Source organism: Nerophis ophidion, linkage group LG01 (assembly GCF_033978795.1).
Source record: "Nerophis ophidion isolate RoL-2023_Sa linkage group LG01, RoL_Noph_v1.0, whole genome shotgun sequence".
Classification (NCBI taxonomy): Eukaryota; Metazoa; Chordata; class Actinopteri; order Syngnathiformes; family Syngnathidae; genus Nerophis; species Nerophis ophidion.
In genome coordinates, this window is record NC_084611.1 from 84,330,936 (window position 1) to 84,348,758 (window position 17,823).

Consider the following 17,823-nt stretch of genomic DNA (forward strand, 5'->3'; position numbering starts at 1 on the left):
CACTTTAAGAAACCTCTGGAAAGGTTCCTCCAAGCTCCAGATATTGAGACCATCTTCATCAACATACAGGTATTGTAAAAACAGGATGTAAAAGGGAACTGGACTTTTTGTGGAATTTTGACTATCACTCACAATCATTATGAGAGACAAGAAGACAAAACAGTCATATGCGTTCTCGTCTTTCATACTGATTGTGAAGGATAGGCAAAATTACAAAACAAAGTGCAGTTCCCCTTTAATTAACATAACATGTACAAAACCTAAAAGCAGTGAAGTTAGCACGTTGTGTAAATGGTAAATAAAAACAGAGTATCATGATTTGTTAATCCTTTTCAACCTATATTCATTTGAATAGACTGCAAAGACAAGATACTTAATGTTCGAACTGGTAACCTTTGATGTATTTTGCAAATATTAGCTAGTTTGAAATTTGATGTTTCAAAAAAGTGTCAAAAGAGACCGGGAAAGTTGAGGAATGCCCATCAAACACATATTTGGAACATCCCACAGGTGAACAGGCTAATTGGGAAGGTGCCATGATTGGGTATAAAATCAATCAATCAATCAATCAATGTTTATTTATATAGCCCCAAATCACAAATGTCTCAAAGGACTGCACAAATCATTATGACTACGACATCCTCGGAAGAACCCACAAAAGGGCAAGGAAAACTCACACCCAGTGGGCAAGGAGACTTCACACCCAGTGGGACGCCAGTGACAATGCTGACTATGAGAAACCTTGGAGAGGACCTCAGATGTGGGCAACCCCCCCCCCCCCCCCCCTAGGGGACCGAAAGCAATGGATGTCGAGCGGGTCTAACATGATACTGTGAAAGTTCAATCCATAGTGGCTCCAACACAGCCGCGAGAGTTCAGTTCAAAGCGGATCCAAGACAGCAGCGAGAGCAGTTTCCATGAAATGCTCAGTCATTCACAAACAAGGACGGGGCGAGGCTCACCATTTAGTGAACAAATGCGTGAGCAAATTGTCAAACTGTTTAAGAACAACATTTCTCAACGAGACATTGCACGGAATTTAGGGATTTCACCATCTACCGCCAGTAATCTCATCAAAAGGTTCAGAGAATCTGGAGAAATCACTGCATGTAAGGGGCAAGGCCAAAAACCAACATTGAATGCCCGTTACCTTCAATCACTCAGGCGGTACTGCATCAAAAACCGATGTCGGTGTGTGAAGGATATCACCACATGCGCTCAGGAACACTTTAGAAAACCACTGTCCGTTACTACAGTTTGTCGCTACATCTGTAAGTGCAAGTTAAAGCTCTACTATGCAAAGCGAAAGCTATTTCTCAACAACACCTAGAAACTCCGCCGGCTTCGCTGAGCCCAAGCGCATCTAATATGGACTGATGCAAAGTAGAAAGGCCATGTAACACAGTGGTAAAAAGGCCCCTGTGCCAACTTTTTTGCAATGTGTTGCTGCCATTAAATTCAAAGTTTGAACATTAAATAACTTGTCTTTGCAGTCTATTCAATTGAATACAGGTTGAAAAGGATTTGCAAATCATTGTATTCTGTTTTTATTTACCGTTTACACAACGTGCCAACTTCACTGGTTTTGGGTTTTGTATGTATCTCTTCTCCTTCAATGTACGAAATAAATTGGTTCAGAGAAGCAAACTTCTCAAACAATGTTAATATGAATAATTGGTTCCAGCCTTGAGAAAAGTCCATATTTTAGTGAAGGTTTGTTGACTCTGAACACAGTATTAAGTGATATACAATTCTCTATATCAAACAAACTTAACAAGGAGGTGATGAATCAACTTTCTATTTACTAACAAGCCAAAACAACAAGCTGCTGTCTTCTGTATGCACTGCTCTGCCAACACGCGCATTTACACAAAGGTCCACACGGAGACATGGTTCACACACAGAGCATAATTGGCTCCATCTAAAAGTTTGTAAATTTAAAATTGAGGAGTTCGTAAATGGAGGTTATACTGTATATGAAACAGCACCGTGTACATCATGTGTGTGTGTAGGATTTAGCCCAAACGCATGGGGAATTCTTGAAGGAGATCCGCACGTCCATCCTAACCGGAGCCAAGACCCTTCACCAGGTGTTCCTGAACTACAAGGAGAGGTAGAGTACACACACACATACCATTAATTCTTGTGTGACAGCAACAATGGAAAATATGTCGGAATAGCTTTTCTGCGATAATGTTTTAGGCTCCTACTCTACGGACGTTACTGTAGTCAAGTGGAAACCGCAACCAAACATTTGGACAAGCTGTCGATTACGAGGGAGGACATCAGGATGAAGCTGGAGGTGAGCGGTTCACTTCAGTTCATTTTAGTTCAAAATTCCAAAAAGTAACATTCGTGCAACCAGTTTCTAAAAACATGCTTATATTTAGGTTGGAGTTGGACACATTCTGTAGCTAACGACTAAATTCATTGAGAAAGGCAGCAACATTACTTCTGTATTAGCGTAGACAAAAAGTGCTGGAGCATGATGGAACAGTGTGTTGCCCCCTTTGCATTTCTGACTGCTACCTCAGATATGCCTGCCAAGAACCGGCCCTGTTATCAAAATTATCTTAAGAAAAGACCCTGATATTTGTACGCAAATGCAATTTATTGCCAGAATGCCATCTGGGAACGCTTTTAAATGTTTTATTTTAATGCAATGTTATTTATTATCATTATTATCATTAGTGTCACAATGTTCCAGACAAGAAGCAACAATGGCAGAAATCCACAGGTGGAAGCTTCATCACGAAATTTGGTCAAGTCTTTGTAGGTAGATATGGTGCATAAAGATATTTAGTTTGTTTTGTATTGAAATTGCTGACTTTGTGATGTCTTTTGTATTCGTGTTCATGTTGTTTTTTGTCTAAGAGTAACTCTGGGCAGTCAGAGCTCGTTTAACACATGTAGTGCTAAATTTGACCAGTAGAGGGCAATAATGGCACACCTTATGTTTAACTGTGATGAGTCACAGTCCTTGTGTGCAATGATGTTTGATTTCTATCTGCTTAAACATGTTTAGTTGTCTAAATGTATTAACACTAAACCTTCTATTTTCTTAATGTTCTATCTGCTTAAACATGTTTAGTTGTCTAAATATATTAACACTAAACCTTCTATTTTGTTAGTGTAAAATACACAATGGACGCTATACTTTTGTCATGTTTATTCTATGTTTAAATTTTCAGTCTTACAATCCGAAATGAAAAAGAAAATAAATGAATAAAACTAAGGATGGAAAATACTTCAAAATAAGGAGCGTCAGTCCCCACACAAAACTTCTGGAGCTTTTGTTTCTTCTTACTGTTAACTATCTGCACGCGCGGGAATCGAGTAACAAGGACAGAATAATGAATTTACTGAGAGTGCAGTGTGAAAGCAGATGTGTTTACTTTGTAATTGAGTAAACTACCGGTAAGTCTCAGAACAATGTAACATGACAAAAAAATCCAGATCCGAGCCTCTGGACTCTTGAAACTGTGGCCCTCTTTGTTATTTAGTTGAATATCCTTGGGGTAAGTTAAGTTAAAGTTAAAGTACCAATGATTGTCACACAAGGGTTCCTACTGTCAATCTAAAATGACACAAGCCCTTCCTCCTGAGCACAAGAACATACAGTCTAATAATATACGAGAAATACATAAAAAGCTACATATGCATATATTGATGAATTTAGCACATGTTTCTGTTCTCTTCCTGTTCTATCTCTTAGGAGTGTTCCAAGAGGGCAAACAGTGGACGATTCTCTCTCAGGGATCTACTCATGGTACCCATGCAGAGGGTTCTCAAATACCCCCTGCTCTTACAGGTAGGTTTGCGTGCGGAACAGCATATTAACCAGCAAACTGCACAGATTGGAATAAGACCCTGAAAGTTCCAAGCGTTCATCAGAAGAATGTAGTAGCAGCTCTGGGTGTGTTTAAAAAATACATCTCGAGCCAGACCAGAGCCTGCCTGGGAAATAACCTCTGTTGGAGCTTGTTTCCTTATTGATTTGGAAGATGAGAAATGTTTAAAATGTGTTGTTTACTTCCATGTTTGTTTCTTCAGGAGCTGGTGAAACACACCACCGACCCTTCAGACAAAGAAAACCTGCGGACGGCTCTTGACGCCATGCGAGTGAGTGTGTGTGTGCGCGCGTGCGCGTATGTTTACATGTGTCTTATTGGCGTCTTGTCTGACAGGACCTGGCGCAGTGCGTGAACGAGGTGAAGCGAGACAACGAGATCCTCAGACAGATCACCACCTTCCAGTTGTCCATAGAGAACATGGTGAGCTCACTTAAACCTTTCACTCCTTTGTCTCCGTCGACGTCATATGAAGAACTAAAGCACCCCCTCCCTCCCCAGACCCAGTCCTTGGCGCTCTTTGGCCGCCCAAAAATTGACGGCGAGCTGAAGATCTGCAGCTCGGATAAAAAGTCCAAACAGGAAAGGTAGGTGGTTTTTCCCACAGGACTGTGATCTATGTGTGGCGTTGGGTTGCTGGCGGTTAAATGGCATCATCATCAGCTAAATTGCATAATTAGCCAAAACAAATACGTTTGAACTGTTACATCTTTTTAGGCCCTATTGAAAATCCTTTGTTTAATATTACTCTCGAACGTCAATCACATTTATGAGGGCCTTAATGTGCACCAAATCTGCCCAATTTTTGCAAACATGTCCAGTCTGGCATAAAATCTGATATTTTAGGGGTCCTAAACCCAAACATGCAAAAGTAGCTCTTTAATGCACCTTTTAAAACTGGAAAAGATGAGCCCTCGCACCAAATTTGCGCATCGACACAAAAATCGGCGTTGGCGTCTATCATGACAAGAAGCACGTAAAAGTGTCAAGATAGATAGATAGATAGATAGATAGATAGATAGATAGGTATTTAATGTCATTGCACAAGTACAACAAAACGTTGTTTTCTGCACAAACCCGTTCAAGATTAGACAAACAAACAGTGTACAGGGTTACAGAACAGGAACGCTGATGGGTCGCCACAAGGCGCCCAGTAAAAGATGGGAAAAAGGTAAAGCGCTGGGGAAGGATGAGTAAAAAATTACAATCTCGACTGGGCTCCTAAGGGAGCCCAGTCTGGAGTGGGAAAAAAAAACCTCCATAGCAAAGCACATATACATATTACAACATACATCTAGAGATATCTAGCAACAGAGGGAAAGGAGTGAGGGGTCATGGTGGTAGGCCGCAGCTCTCAGGCGCTGACCATCCTTCCATCACCCCTATGAGATTTGCGTTGAGGGCGATGGATTGGGGGTTGGGGTATATTTTTGTGGAAGCATGTTTGTGTGTAAGCCTGCAGTGTGTGTCTGTTCCGCGGCCTTGATCTTGTTCAGTCACTAGTTCAAAGTCAACAACAACAGGTGTGTGTCCATGAGAGACACGAAGGGAGTTTGTTGTGTCTTCGCTGCACTGTCCTTGGGGAGAGTCTCGAAGCCAGTGAAACAATCCAAGTTAGAATGTTTTGTATGTGAATGAAAATAAAATTTGCTTTGCACTCTAAATTGTCTATGAATGGTCCTCAAAAATCCTGCGGGGCAGACAGTCCGATGTGATCAAAATCACAAGAGTGTCCACAGTTCTTCCCGCATCCTCCAATCATTTGTGGCAACTTTAGGGTACTTTGAAGACTGCCAACAACTTCCAATTTGTCGACGAACCAGAGCAACGCTTACTCCAATCAGCAGATGTCCCGTTGTCATACTTCCCAAAAGGTAGACATCTTCACGTCCTCGACTGAAAGGGTCGCCAGGCACGCGGCACTCCTTCTTCTCCCAAGAGTCCGTCATGTGTCCAGCAACAACCGCTCTGTCACGACAAGCAGGAACCCCTAAACCCAAGATCTTGTCAATTTCGTTGAGGCCAGTTAAATAGTTCCAATGTTGATTTGGAGAGCCGTGCAAAAAGAGGCAACAAAAAAGTGAAGACAGGATAAAGAAACAAGCTGGAGAGATAAGGGAGAGGAAAGGGGAAGCGTCCACCCTCGATGAGTGCCAGAGAGAAAGGCCTGAACCCATATTTGAAAACAAACAAGAAGTCGGCCGTCTTGGTTTTCGTTTGCCATATTTAGGCCAAAAACGGGTTAACAAAAATCCTCCTAGGGTCTTTGACCAATTTGTATTGCGGTTATAATCACAGATACCAGACATATGGGCGATTATAAATAGCGAAGTCAATTTGCCTACGCCTTAGGATGTGGGCGTGGCACGTTGGCAAACTTTGATCTGACGGCTCGCCACAAATCTTTCAACATTTATAACTCGGCTCCACAAGTTCAGATCTTAATTAAAATTAGTAGAAATGTTGACAATGACACCCTGAAGTGACAAAAATGGGTCCGCACCTGTTTGTACCCATTCGTAGTGGGCGGAGCTTGCCGGCAAAACCGCTCCTAGCCGTCAACCATCAAACAGTCATTAGTTGGCTTTATATAATCGGATCTGCTTTATAACTGATTTTGGGGCCTTTAGGTTGGGGGATGATCATGACTAGATGTTGATTTCAACAATAACGTAGCTCCCTTGTGGTGGAAAATTATAATAGTCGTAAGTGGAATTTGTGGTGGTGGGTCGGGGTGATGGGAAAGATGTGACCGCGACTGTCATGCTGGCCCGCTGACTCACGTGAACCCTGAGTTGTATGGTAGTAAAAGGACCAGAAGATGTTGCAAAGTTGGCAACACTTACTGACCCCTGCTCCTGCTACGTCTTTTTATTGGCCCAGGAGCTCAATAAGAAGCAGAAATGTCATCTACTGTACAGAGTTGTAACGACAAGCTACAACAGTACAAAGGTACTGTTCACATTTGAATCGATTCGATACTAATTCCTGGTACCTGGGAGTATGTCAATAAATATTATTTCTTTTTGTTTGTTTGTTTTTTTTTTTGTTTTTTTTAATTTATTCAATCCAACAAAACAATACACAGCAATACCATTACAATGCAATCCAATTCCAGAACCAAACCCGACTCAGCAACACTCAGAACAGCAACAATAAACATAGCAATTGAGAGGAGACACAAACACGACACAAACAATCCAAAAGTAGTGATACAAAATAGAATATTATCAGCAACAGTATCAAGACCAGTAACAATTTCAACATAGCAGTGATTAAAAATGCCTCATTGATATTGTCATTAGACATTTATAAAAAAAATGAATAAAAATGGACATCATATCTCTTAAGCTTGACAACACACTGTGTCCATATTTCTGGTTTATTTAATAGTTTAAAAAAAAATCAATAATGGATCCCATATTCCAAAATATGATTCGTTATTATCAAAACTAAATGCATTTTTTTTCTACTGATATCATCTCCATAGTTTGTGTATGCCAGTCAGAATGTGTTGGACTATCAACATCTATTCAATTCTTTAATATTACCCTTTTTGTTATCATGCATATTGAAAGAAATGCATTTTTCCTCTTCGATGACATGTTACTAAATTGATGGAAAGAATACAAGAATACAATTTTGCAGTGTCATTGGGATGTTTATGTTAAGGAATGTAATTGTATCTTTTGTTGTTTTCAACCATAACTCTTTTTTTCTCTAACATTCCCACAATAAATGAACAAGAGTTGCCTTATTAGATATTCAATTGTTTTTGATGATACATTTTTAGTTTTTTTGTGGCATTTAAAAATTAGCTGATTATGATAACTGCTGTCCAGTTGGTATATCTTGTTTTTATCACATTTCTAAGTCTGTTTTTTTTGCGGCATTTAAAAATGATCTGATTATGATAACTGCTGTCCAGTTGGTATATTTTGTTTTATTATCACATTTCTGAGTCTCGTTTTTTTGGGGTGGGGGCATTTAAAAATGAGCTGATTATGATAACTGCTGTCCAGTTGGTATATCTTGTTTTATTATCACATTTCTGAGTCTTGTTTGTAAATATGACATTTAGTTGCAAGTACAGTTGTAAGTCCAATACGTTGATGGCAGTAGTGTAAGATTCATGGTTTGTTTGTTTTTTGTTAATACTGTAAGTATTATAATTACGTACCAGCTGTTTGACTGTAACGTGCATCTAAGTTGTAGTTTTCATAAAAAATTAGTAGGTGTTAAAATTGCCATGTAAAATCGCTAATGCTAATTAGTAGCATGTCAATAGCAAAGCCAATGTATATTAGCATCAAGCTTGCTTAGCAAAAGGGGAGCCTTATTTTACTTACGTTGGAGCGTTTTTTGAGTCAATTTCTTTGTTGGGATTGAAAATGTCAACTTTACCTTGTGGGAGTTTGACTGAGAACACTCTCAGTGCTGCTGCAGTAATTACCAAGTAGCAAAGTCTAATGAGCCGGTTGAGTCCGCAACCGGGCGTGACGTCAAGCGCAACCCAGGTACTGAAACGTAGCATTTACACAAATCGGTGCCCGGAAGAACCGGCGGGATTTGGTAGCTGTCAAAAAAGTTTGGATTCGGTACCAATCCCTACACACAGTCCCATTATAATGTGTTTACACGCCCCAAATCTATTTTTGGCAATCCATAAGTATTTTTACGGTATTTGTGAACGGATGGCATACACTGTTAGGAGATTGATTGATTGAAACTTTTATTAGTAGATTGCACGGTACAGTACGTATTCTGTCCAATTGACCACTAAATGGTAACATTCGCATAAGTTTTTCAACTTCTTTAAGTCAGGGTCCACGTAAATCAATTCATGGGGATATTTATATCTCTGTTGTTCGAGGGTTTACTTGATCTCGTTTGGGTTCGTCTCTCGGGCAGGTACGCCTTCCTCTTCGACAAAGCCATGTTTGTGTGCAAGAAGAAGAGCGGCGAGACCTTTGAGCTCAAGGAGATCATCGACCTTCATCAATTCCAAATCCGTGACGAGACTGCGGGGGAGAGAGACAAAAAGAAGGTGGTTCCTTTTCTTCTCATGCTCCAGTACCACTGCGGGGATGTTACGCTAACAATTGTGACTCGTTTGTCCATAGTGGTCCTACTTGTTCCTTCTGCTGGACTCTCACGGGTTGATTGGCTACGACTTGTTCTTCAAAACACGAGAACTGAAGAAGAAGTGGTTGGAGCAGTTTGAGATGGCTATGTAAGTTCGGGGCATCTTCTTTTTTTAATTTTCCTAAAGGAACTCTCCTGAAGGAATCAATAAAGTACTATCTATCTATCTAATGTGGGCGTGTCCGAAGTAAATAAATGGTGAATGGGTTATACGGTACTTGTATAGCGCTTTTCTACCTTCAAGGTACACTATTGACACTATTTCCACATTCACCCATTCATGCACTGACGGAGGGACCTGTATTCTAGGCCCGAACCCATCAGGAGCAAGAGTGAACTGTCTTGCTCAAGGACACAACGGACGTGACTAGTTTGGTAGAAGCTGGGGATTGAACCAGGAACCCTCAGGTTGCTGGCACGGCCACTCTCCCAACCACGCCACGGCATCCCCAAGTGCGGGGCATGGGTCATTTTTGTTCCAGAACTTCGTCCCGGAAAAATGACCATGTATTTGTTATTACACTCATTTGCTTGGTCTCTTATAAAACAAAACTAAGATGTTGATTTTGTTTGGATAGCTTTGCATATTTTGACCATACTTTTAGCATTTTTAATGCACAAATTGTATTGCAGTACCCCCGCATCTTTACAGTTTTCTTGCTGGAAAATGTTTTATTATCCCTGGACTACAGTCCTTTGCTGTCCATCCATCCATCCATCCATCTTCTTCCGCTTATCCGAGGTCGGGTCGCGGGGGCAACAGCCTAAGCAGGGAAACCCAGACTTCCCTCTCCCCAGCCACCTCGTCTAGCTCTTCCCGGGGGATCCCGAGGCGTTCCTAGGCCAGCCGGGAGACATAGTCTTCCCAACGTGTCCTGGGTCTTCCCCGTGGCCTCCTACCGGTTGGATGTGCCCTAAACACCTCCCTAGGGAGGCGTTCGGGTGGCATCCTGACCAGATGCCCGAACCACCTCATCTGGCTCCTCTCGATGTGAAGGAGCAGCGGCTTTACTTTGAGTTCCTCCTGGATGGCAGAGCTTCTCACCCTATCTCTAAGGGAGAGCCCCGCCACACGGCGGAGGAAACTCATTTCGGCCGCTTGTACCCGTGATCTTATCCTTTCGGTCATGACCCAAAACTCATGACCATAGGTGAGGATGGGAACGTAGATCGACCGGTAAATTGAGAGCTTTGCCTTCCGGCTCAGCTCCTTCTTCACCACAACGGATCGGTACAACGTCCGCATTACTGAAGACGCCGCACCGATCCGCCTGTCGATCTCACGATCCACTCTTCCCCCACTCGTGAACAAGACTCCCAGGTACTTGAACTCCTCCACTTGGGGAAGGGTCTCCTCCCCAACCCGGAGATGGAATTCCACCCTTTTCCGGGCGAGAACCATGGACTCGGACTTGGAGGTGCTGATTCTCATTCCGGTCGCTTCACACTCGGCTGCGAACCGATCCAGCGAGAGCTGAAGATCCTGGTCAGATGAAGCCATCAGGACCACATTATCTGCAAAAGCAGGGACCTAATCCTGCGGTTACCAACCGGAACCCCTCAACGCCTTGACTGCGCCTAGAAATTCTGTCCATAAAAGTTATGAACAGAATCGGTGACAAAGGACAGCCTTGGCGGAGTCCAACCTTCACTGGAAACGTGTCCGACTTATTGCCGGCAATGCGGACCAAGCTCTGGCACTGATCGTACAGGGAGTGGACCGCCATAATAAGACAGTCCGATACCCCATACTCTCTGAGCACTCCCCACAGGACTTCCCGAGGGACACGGTCGAATGCCTTCTCCAAGTCCTTTGCTGTCTCTTAATCTAAATGATTTCCCTTAAGAGAGACATATTTAGACGATTGTACGCATCCAACTGCGGGAAAGACCCTTTACTGTTCAAAGGCATTGCGCTGACAACCGTCTTGTGTTCCTGGCAGGTCCAACTTGTGTCCTGAGAACGCCTCGGCCAACAGCCACGACTTCCAGATGCACAACTTTGAGGAAACCACCTGTTGCAAGGCGTGCTCCATGATGCTGAGGTACCACACAGCATGTTTTTCTCGAGATAATTGCCAAATTGGGTACTTTCGTATAATAACGACAGAATTCCGGGATACCAGTTCACGGAAAATTTCACTTTGATACTTTTGATGCATTTGACATTCTGTCCGTCCAATCACTTTGGCAGGCAATCAGGCGTACCCATGGTGGACTGCCTATTAAGTAATATTGCAAAAAAAGAGGGACTCAAAAGGAAGGCTTCACTTTTCAAAATGCACGAGCTTGATGCTAATTGGATATGCAATATAGCACGAGCAATGTTATTTGCCGATTTCAACACCTTCAAATGTGTTAATTAAAACTACAACTATGTGACAATCAAACAGCTGGTGAGTCATAAGTACAAAACCTGTGAAGTTGGCACATTGTGTGAGTCCTAAATAAAAACAGAATACAATGATTTGCAAATCCTTTTTAACTTATGTTCAATTGAATAGACTGCAAAGACAAGATGTTTTTTTTGCAAATAATCATTAACTTATAATTTAATGGCAGCAACAAATGGCCTTTCCTTTTAACAACACTCAGTAAACGTTTGGGAACTGAGGAGACCAATTTTTGAAGCTTTTCAGGTGGAATTATTTCCCATTCTTGCTTGATGTAAAGCCTAAGTTGTTCAACAGTCCGGGGTCTCAGTTGTGGTATTTTAGGCTTCATATTGCGCCGCACATTTTCAATGAGAGACAGGTCTTGACTACAGGGAGGCCAAGTCTAGTCCCCGCACTCTTTTATTGCGAAGCCACACTGTTGTAACACATGAAGAATGTGTTACAACAAACAGCTCAACAACAGACAAGCTTGGCACATTCAACTTAATGGCAAGGCAAGGAAAGTTCATTGATAAAGCACCATTCGTACAGAGGGCCATTTAAAGTGCTTTACAGAAAATTAAAAGGCAAAACTAAAAATAAAAGAATCATAATTCCAATTCTAACAAAAATAAAAATCATCATTAAAACTATTATATATTATAATTAAAATTTAAAAATCAGTTGTCAAATGCACAGTGGCCTAGTGTCCGCCCTGAGATCGGTAGGTTGTGAGTTGAAGTCCTACCAAAGACTATAAAAATGGGAGCCATTACCCCCCTGCTTGGCACTCAGCATCAAGGGTTGGAATTGAGGGTTAAATCACCAAAAATGATTCCCGGGCGCGGCCCTCGCTGCTGCTCACTGCTCCCCTCACCTCCCAGGGGGTGATCAAGGGTGATGGGTCAAATGCAGAGGACAAATTTCACCACACCTAGTGTGTGGTGTGTGACAATCATTGGTACTTTAACTTAAATAAAAGTGTTTTTTGTCTTGGTTTGAACGTTAAGGTGTTTCTCACATCTTCAGGAAGACTACTCCAAATTTTAAGAGCATACAGCTGAAACGCAGCCTCGCCATGTTTGGTCCTGACTCTGGGCGCCAGCAGGAGATCACTCCCTGAGGTTCTCAAAGCTCGAGATGGTTCCTATGGCTCTAACATGTCAGAGATGTACTTGTGCACAAGACCATGGAAAGACTTGTATACAAGCACATCTGTTTTAAAGTCTATTCTCTGAGCTACAGCTAGCCTGAGCACTGAACTTATGTGGTCGTGTTTTCTGGTTCTAGTCAGGACTCGAGCAGCAGCATTCTGGATGTACTGCAGCTCGTTTAGGGAGCCCAGAGATAAGGCCATTACAGTAGTCTAACCTGCTGGAGACAAAGGCCTGGACTAGTCTTTCTCACTCTGGTGTAGACATTATTCCTGTAATTTTGGCAATGTTTTTCAGGTGGTAAAAATTTATTGACTTAATGTGGCTGCTAAAGTTCAAGTCTAAGTCCGTTATTACCCCTGGATTTGTAACCTGATTATAAGACAATGAGGAAAAACTAAAATGACTGCATACTTGCAAATGATACTATGTAAGAAAATGAGATATAACAAATGACAGTACAGTTATTAACAGCTCACTTCAAAAGTAAAAATAAAAACTTGTTAGATTTTATTGTTAGAATTATTCAATTTTATTACCACAAGAACACACATGAACACAGCAAAATCTGGCATTATTGAGTTGAGGTATCGATTCCCATGCCCTAGGACAGGGGTCGGGAACTTTTTTGACTGAAAGAGCAAAGAAGCCAAATATTTTAGAATGTATTTACTTAAGAGCCATATAATATTTTTTTAACACTGAACACAACTAAACGCGTGCATTTTTAAGTAAGACCAACATTTCTAGAGTGTAATAGGTCTCTTATTCTTTGTAATAACATTGTTATTCTGAAGCTAAATGTGGAGGTGGCGTGGCCTGCGGGCCTGCAGCGAAGCGGGGTGTTGCCAGGATCGGCCTTGAAATCAGCGACAGGTGTGTAGATGGCCCATCTGGGCCTTGTTATCTAATCATCTGTCGCTCTGTTATAAGCAGCAGCCAGGAGGAGAGACGGGGTTGGGGCTGGGGCTGGAGCCACAGCGCGAGCGAGAACGAAAGAGAAAAAGACAATTGCTGGAAAGCAACTGAGAGACTAATTAAAAAATAAAACAATATTGTAACCCTGAAACAGGCTCTCATGTCGGTGCTTGGTGGTCTGAAGAACCCCTAGGAGGGAAAGCCCCACACTAACCAATAATAAATAAATAACTTCCTACCTTTAACGCAACTTCTTGAAAAGGTGTGGTAGAAAACGGATGGATGGATTAAAAATGAATGTTTTATATTTTGAACGTTATTTTTAACACTGTGATTAATAGTGGAATTATTCATTACTTATCGTGTTAAGCAATGTCAGCTCAGATTTATCTGAGAGCCAGATGCAGTCATCAAAAGAGCCACATCTGGCTCTAGAGCCATAGGTTCCCTACCCCTGCCCTAGGATTTGGTAACGTATCAGACCATCTCTATTTCCATCTCACCTGAGACTCCTCTCCATCTCCCCCAGGGGGTTTTTCTTCCACTTTAAAAGTAAAAATAAAAACTTGTTAGATTTTATTGTTAAAATTATTCACTTTTATTACCACAAAAACACACAAGAACACACCGAAATCTGCCATTAGTGAGTTGAGGTATCGATTCCCATGCCCTAGGATTTGGTAACGTATCAGACCATCTCTATTTCCATCTCACCTGAGACTCCTCTCCGTCTCCCCCAGGGGGTCTTTCTTCCAGGGCTACAGATGCACTCGCTGCAAAATGGCGGCACACAAAGAATGTTTGGGCAGAGTCCCAGCCTGCGGGCGCAGTTCAGGTGAGTTGCCTCTAATTAGCATAATTACATGTCCGCAGTTAACGGAATTATGGCCTCTCTGGCTCACAATTTCAGACCAGGGAAGTGTTGCAAGGAAGGTGAGCTTCACACGTAATGACTTGTACATTCATTCATCTTGTGCGCTGGTTATTATCCTTTCTTCTTGTCTCTTCCTTGCAGAACAGGACACAGCGGTACTCTGGGAATGCAGGAATTGGTAATATATTGTGATTGCTTACCAAAACTACTTTTGAAAAGTCATTATTATTTATAGTTACTTGTTACTTTACCAAAACAATTATTGAATTACTAACAGAATTAAAGAAAAGTTAAAAAGTTAAAGTACCAATGATTGTCACACACACACTAGGTATGGCGAACTTATTCTTTGCATTTGACCCATCACTCTTGATCACCCCCTGGGAGGTGAGGGGAGCAGTGAGCAGTAACAGTGACCGTGCCCGACAATAATTTTTGGTGATTCAACCCCCAATTCCAACCCTTGATGCTGAGTGCTAAGCAGGGAGGTAATGGCTCGCATTTTTATAGTCTTTGGTATGACTTGGCCGGGGTTTGAACTCACAACCTACCGATTCTGAGTAGAATTACTCTTTAAAAAATGTAATTAATTACTAGGGAAAGTAATTTACCTAAAGTTACTTCACAAAACATTTAAAATACCTGGCGTATGCAGTTGAGAGATGTTGAGATCACAGTGTGCGTGTGTGTGCCTTTAAAATGCGGGGCCTGTTGCCTAGTGATCGAGGGTTTCAACGGAGCTGTGTTGAAACACTTGCATAAAAATTTTCCCCGAATATAAGTCGCACTTAAAATCCTTTTTTTGCCCTCAAAACTTGACAGTGCGCCTTATAACCCGGTACGCCTAATTTAAAGATTAAGTTTGGTTGAGCTTACCCACCTCAAAGCTATTTTGTTTGGTACATGGTGTGATGATAATTGTGACCAGTAGATGGCAGTCAAACATAAGAAGTGTAGCCTGCACTATGATGGGTCTCAAGTAAACAACGCCAACATTTTACATGTTCCATTGAAAATATAGAGGACTACACACAGTGCTCAAAAATCTATCAAAATGTTTTAGTATGACTTTGGTAAGCCATGAAGCAGCACCGCTTAAAGGATTGTCGGCGCATTAAACATACGAGTAATGTCATGGTGTGTTTATAAGGTAAGACATATTATCTGGCGTTTTGTTTTGCAGTATTATGCAAAAGAAACTTTTTTTACCTTCTGGTACCTGCTGATCTGTATTTGGGATCTGCATAAATCCTGAAAAATTGCTCGCGTCCGCACCTTAGTTGATAAGCTTCTTCTTTTTCTCTATCTTCTTGGTATGGGACATTCATCCTCCGCTGTTGCCATTTCTAATATAAAGTAGCGTGAAGTTCTTACTTATACCATGAAAGCGCCAAGGCATACCGGTGTAGTGAGTTTTCATTATTCACCCAAGGAACATTAGTTATTAGAGTTCCGGTCGGACAGTTTTTCACAGGACACATTTCCAGTGTGGTTGTTTCTGGATGAAAAGATCCTGCTCCGTTATTGATTTAAGTAAAGTCTGAATGTCATTAAAACAGTTAGCTCCATCTTTTGAAATTTCTTCCACTCCCGTCCTTGCACGCTACACCGCTACAACAAAGATGACGGAGAAAAGACGCTGCCGAAGCTGAGCCGCGTAAATAACCCATAATCCATAAGCGACAATCAGAAAGCGTCTTGAAGATGGTCTGTAAAACATCATCTATGCAACATTTTGACCAAAGAACCACCATTACCAGTGGTTCTCAACCTTTTTTCAGTGATGTACCCACTGTGAACATTTTTTTAATTCAAGTACCCACTAATCAGAGCAAAGCATTTTTGTTGAAAAAAAGAGATAAAGAAATAAAAATACAGCACTATGTCATCAGATTCTGATTTATTTAATTGTATAACATTGCGAAATATTGTTCTTTTGTAGTGGTCTTTCTTGAACTATTTGGAAAAAATATATATAAAAATAACTAAAAACTTGTTGAAAAATAAACAAGTGATTCAATTATAAATAAAGATTTCTACACATAGAAGTAATCATCAACTTAAAGTGCCCTCTTTGGGGATTGTAATAGAGATCCATCTGGATTCATGAACTTAATTCTAAACATTTCTTAACAAAAAAAGAAATCTTTAACATCAATATTTCTGGAACATGTCCAAAAAAAATCTAGCTGTCAACACTGAACTTTTTTATTTTTCACAGTTTATGGACTTACATTCATATTTTGTTGAAGTATTATTCAATAAATATATTTATGAAGGATTTTTGAATTGTCGCTATTTTTAGACTATTTTTTAAAAATCTCACGTACCCCTTGGCATACCTTTAAGTACCCCCAGCGGTACGCGTACCCCCGTTTGAGAACCACTGATGTCGACCACAAGGAGGTCCTTTACATTTTGAAAAAAAAAATAATAATATGACTCCTTTAATGGATGTATAGTTTTTATGTTAACAATTGTAGTTATGTTACAAACGTGTTATTAGTCATAACCAGCACCCCCCCCCACACCATGTCAAAATCTCCCCAAACTTGTTCCCCTCCTGTGTGCTGTTTGTGCTGCAACATTTTTTAGTCTAACTCTTATAGTTTTTAAGTTGTTAATGTGTTATTATTCATAACGAGCCCTCCAACTTGTCACAATCTCCTTAAACTTGTTCCACTCGTTTGTACTATGTTTGTATGTTTGTACTGCAAACATACAAACACAGCTATCATAGTTTTTTATGTTTTTATCTTTTATAGTTGTTCTGTTGTTAACTATTATAGTTATGTTATTAACGTTTTATTATTCACAACTAACCGTGCGGGTCCAACTTGTCAAAACGTGTCCCATATGTTTGTGCTGCAAAACATTTTTTGTCCATTAAATTTTTTATGTTGTTAACTATCTGCGATGAGGTGGCGACTTGTCCAGGGTGTACGCCGCCTTCCGCCCAAATGCAGCTGAGATAGGCTCCAGCGACCACGAAAGGGACAAGCGGTAGTAAATGGATGGATGTTGTTAACTATTATAGTTACGATACTAACATGTTGTAGAACAACATGTTTTTGTAGAGTAAACAAATGGGACACGTTTTGGGAGATTTTGACTGGGAGGGGGCTTGAATGACGTCACTTGTCAGGAAATTTATTTTACAATAACTTTAAAAAAACGTAACAGCACAAACATATTTGCAATGATAAAATGGGTGGGGGGGGCAACTTCACACAAGTCACATTTGTCTCTTTAGATTGATAGGTTGATGCTTTCAAATTAGTGAAAATATAGCAGCACAATGAAGTTAGTGTAAGAGTACATTAATATAGACATACAGTGCACTTACATGTACTAACCATGTGAAATCCACAATACAGCTGCTCTGCGCTAGTGTGTGTGCTGACTTGCTGCAGAAGCTCCAACCTCAAACTCTAACTTTGAAACAGATAACCTCTTGGATGTTTTGTGGAACATGATTGCCAGAAAAAGGCAGCACTTGAATCACT

The 17,823-nt window shown here is 41.0% G+C and overlaps 1 protein-coding gene across 5 annotated transcripts in view; it reads left to right on the forward strand.

Annotated features, from left to right (window-relative positions):
* The window catches only part of LOC133560808 (proto-oncogene vav-like), a 61,146-nt gene that overhangs the window by 29,398 nt on the left and 13,925 nt on the right, over positions 1–17,823 (forward strand). For 4 of the 5 annotated variants that reach the window (XR_009808522.1, XM_061913757.1, XM_061913776.1 and 1 more), the window contains exons 11-22: positions 1–69; positions 2,013–2,113; positions 2,203–2,302; positions 3,716–3,811; positions 4,054–4,122; positions 4,188–4,274; positions 4,353–4,438; positions 8,763–8,898; positions 8,975–9,084; positions 10,940–11,041; positions 14,184–14,376; positions 14,459–14,495. Coding sequence is in view for 4 of the 5 variants with exons in the window: in XM_061913757.1 (XP_061769741.1) it covers positions 1–69; positions 2,013–2,113; positions 2,203–2,302; positions 3,716–3,811; positions 4,054–4,122; positions 4,188–4,274; positions 4,353–4,438; positions 8,763–8,898; positions 8,975–9,084; positions 10,940–11,041; positions 14,184–14,376; positions 14,459–14,495 (1,186 nt within the window). In the remaining variant the exon portion in view is untranslated. The remainder of the gene's footprint in view (positions 70–2,012; positions 2,114–2,202; positions 2,303–3,715; positions 3,812–4,053; positions 4,123–4,187; positions 4,275–4,352; positions 4,439–8,762; positions 8,899–8,974; positions 9,085–10,939; positions 11,042–14,183; positions 14,377–14,458; positions 14,496–17,823) is intronic. The other variant, XM_061913783.1, reaches the window with a different exon arrangement.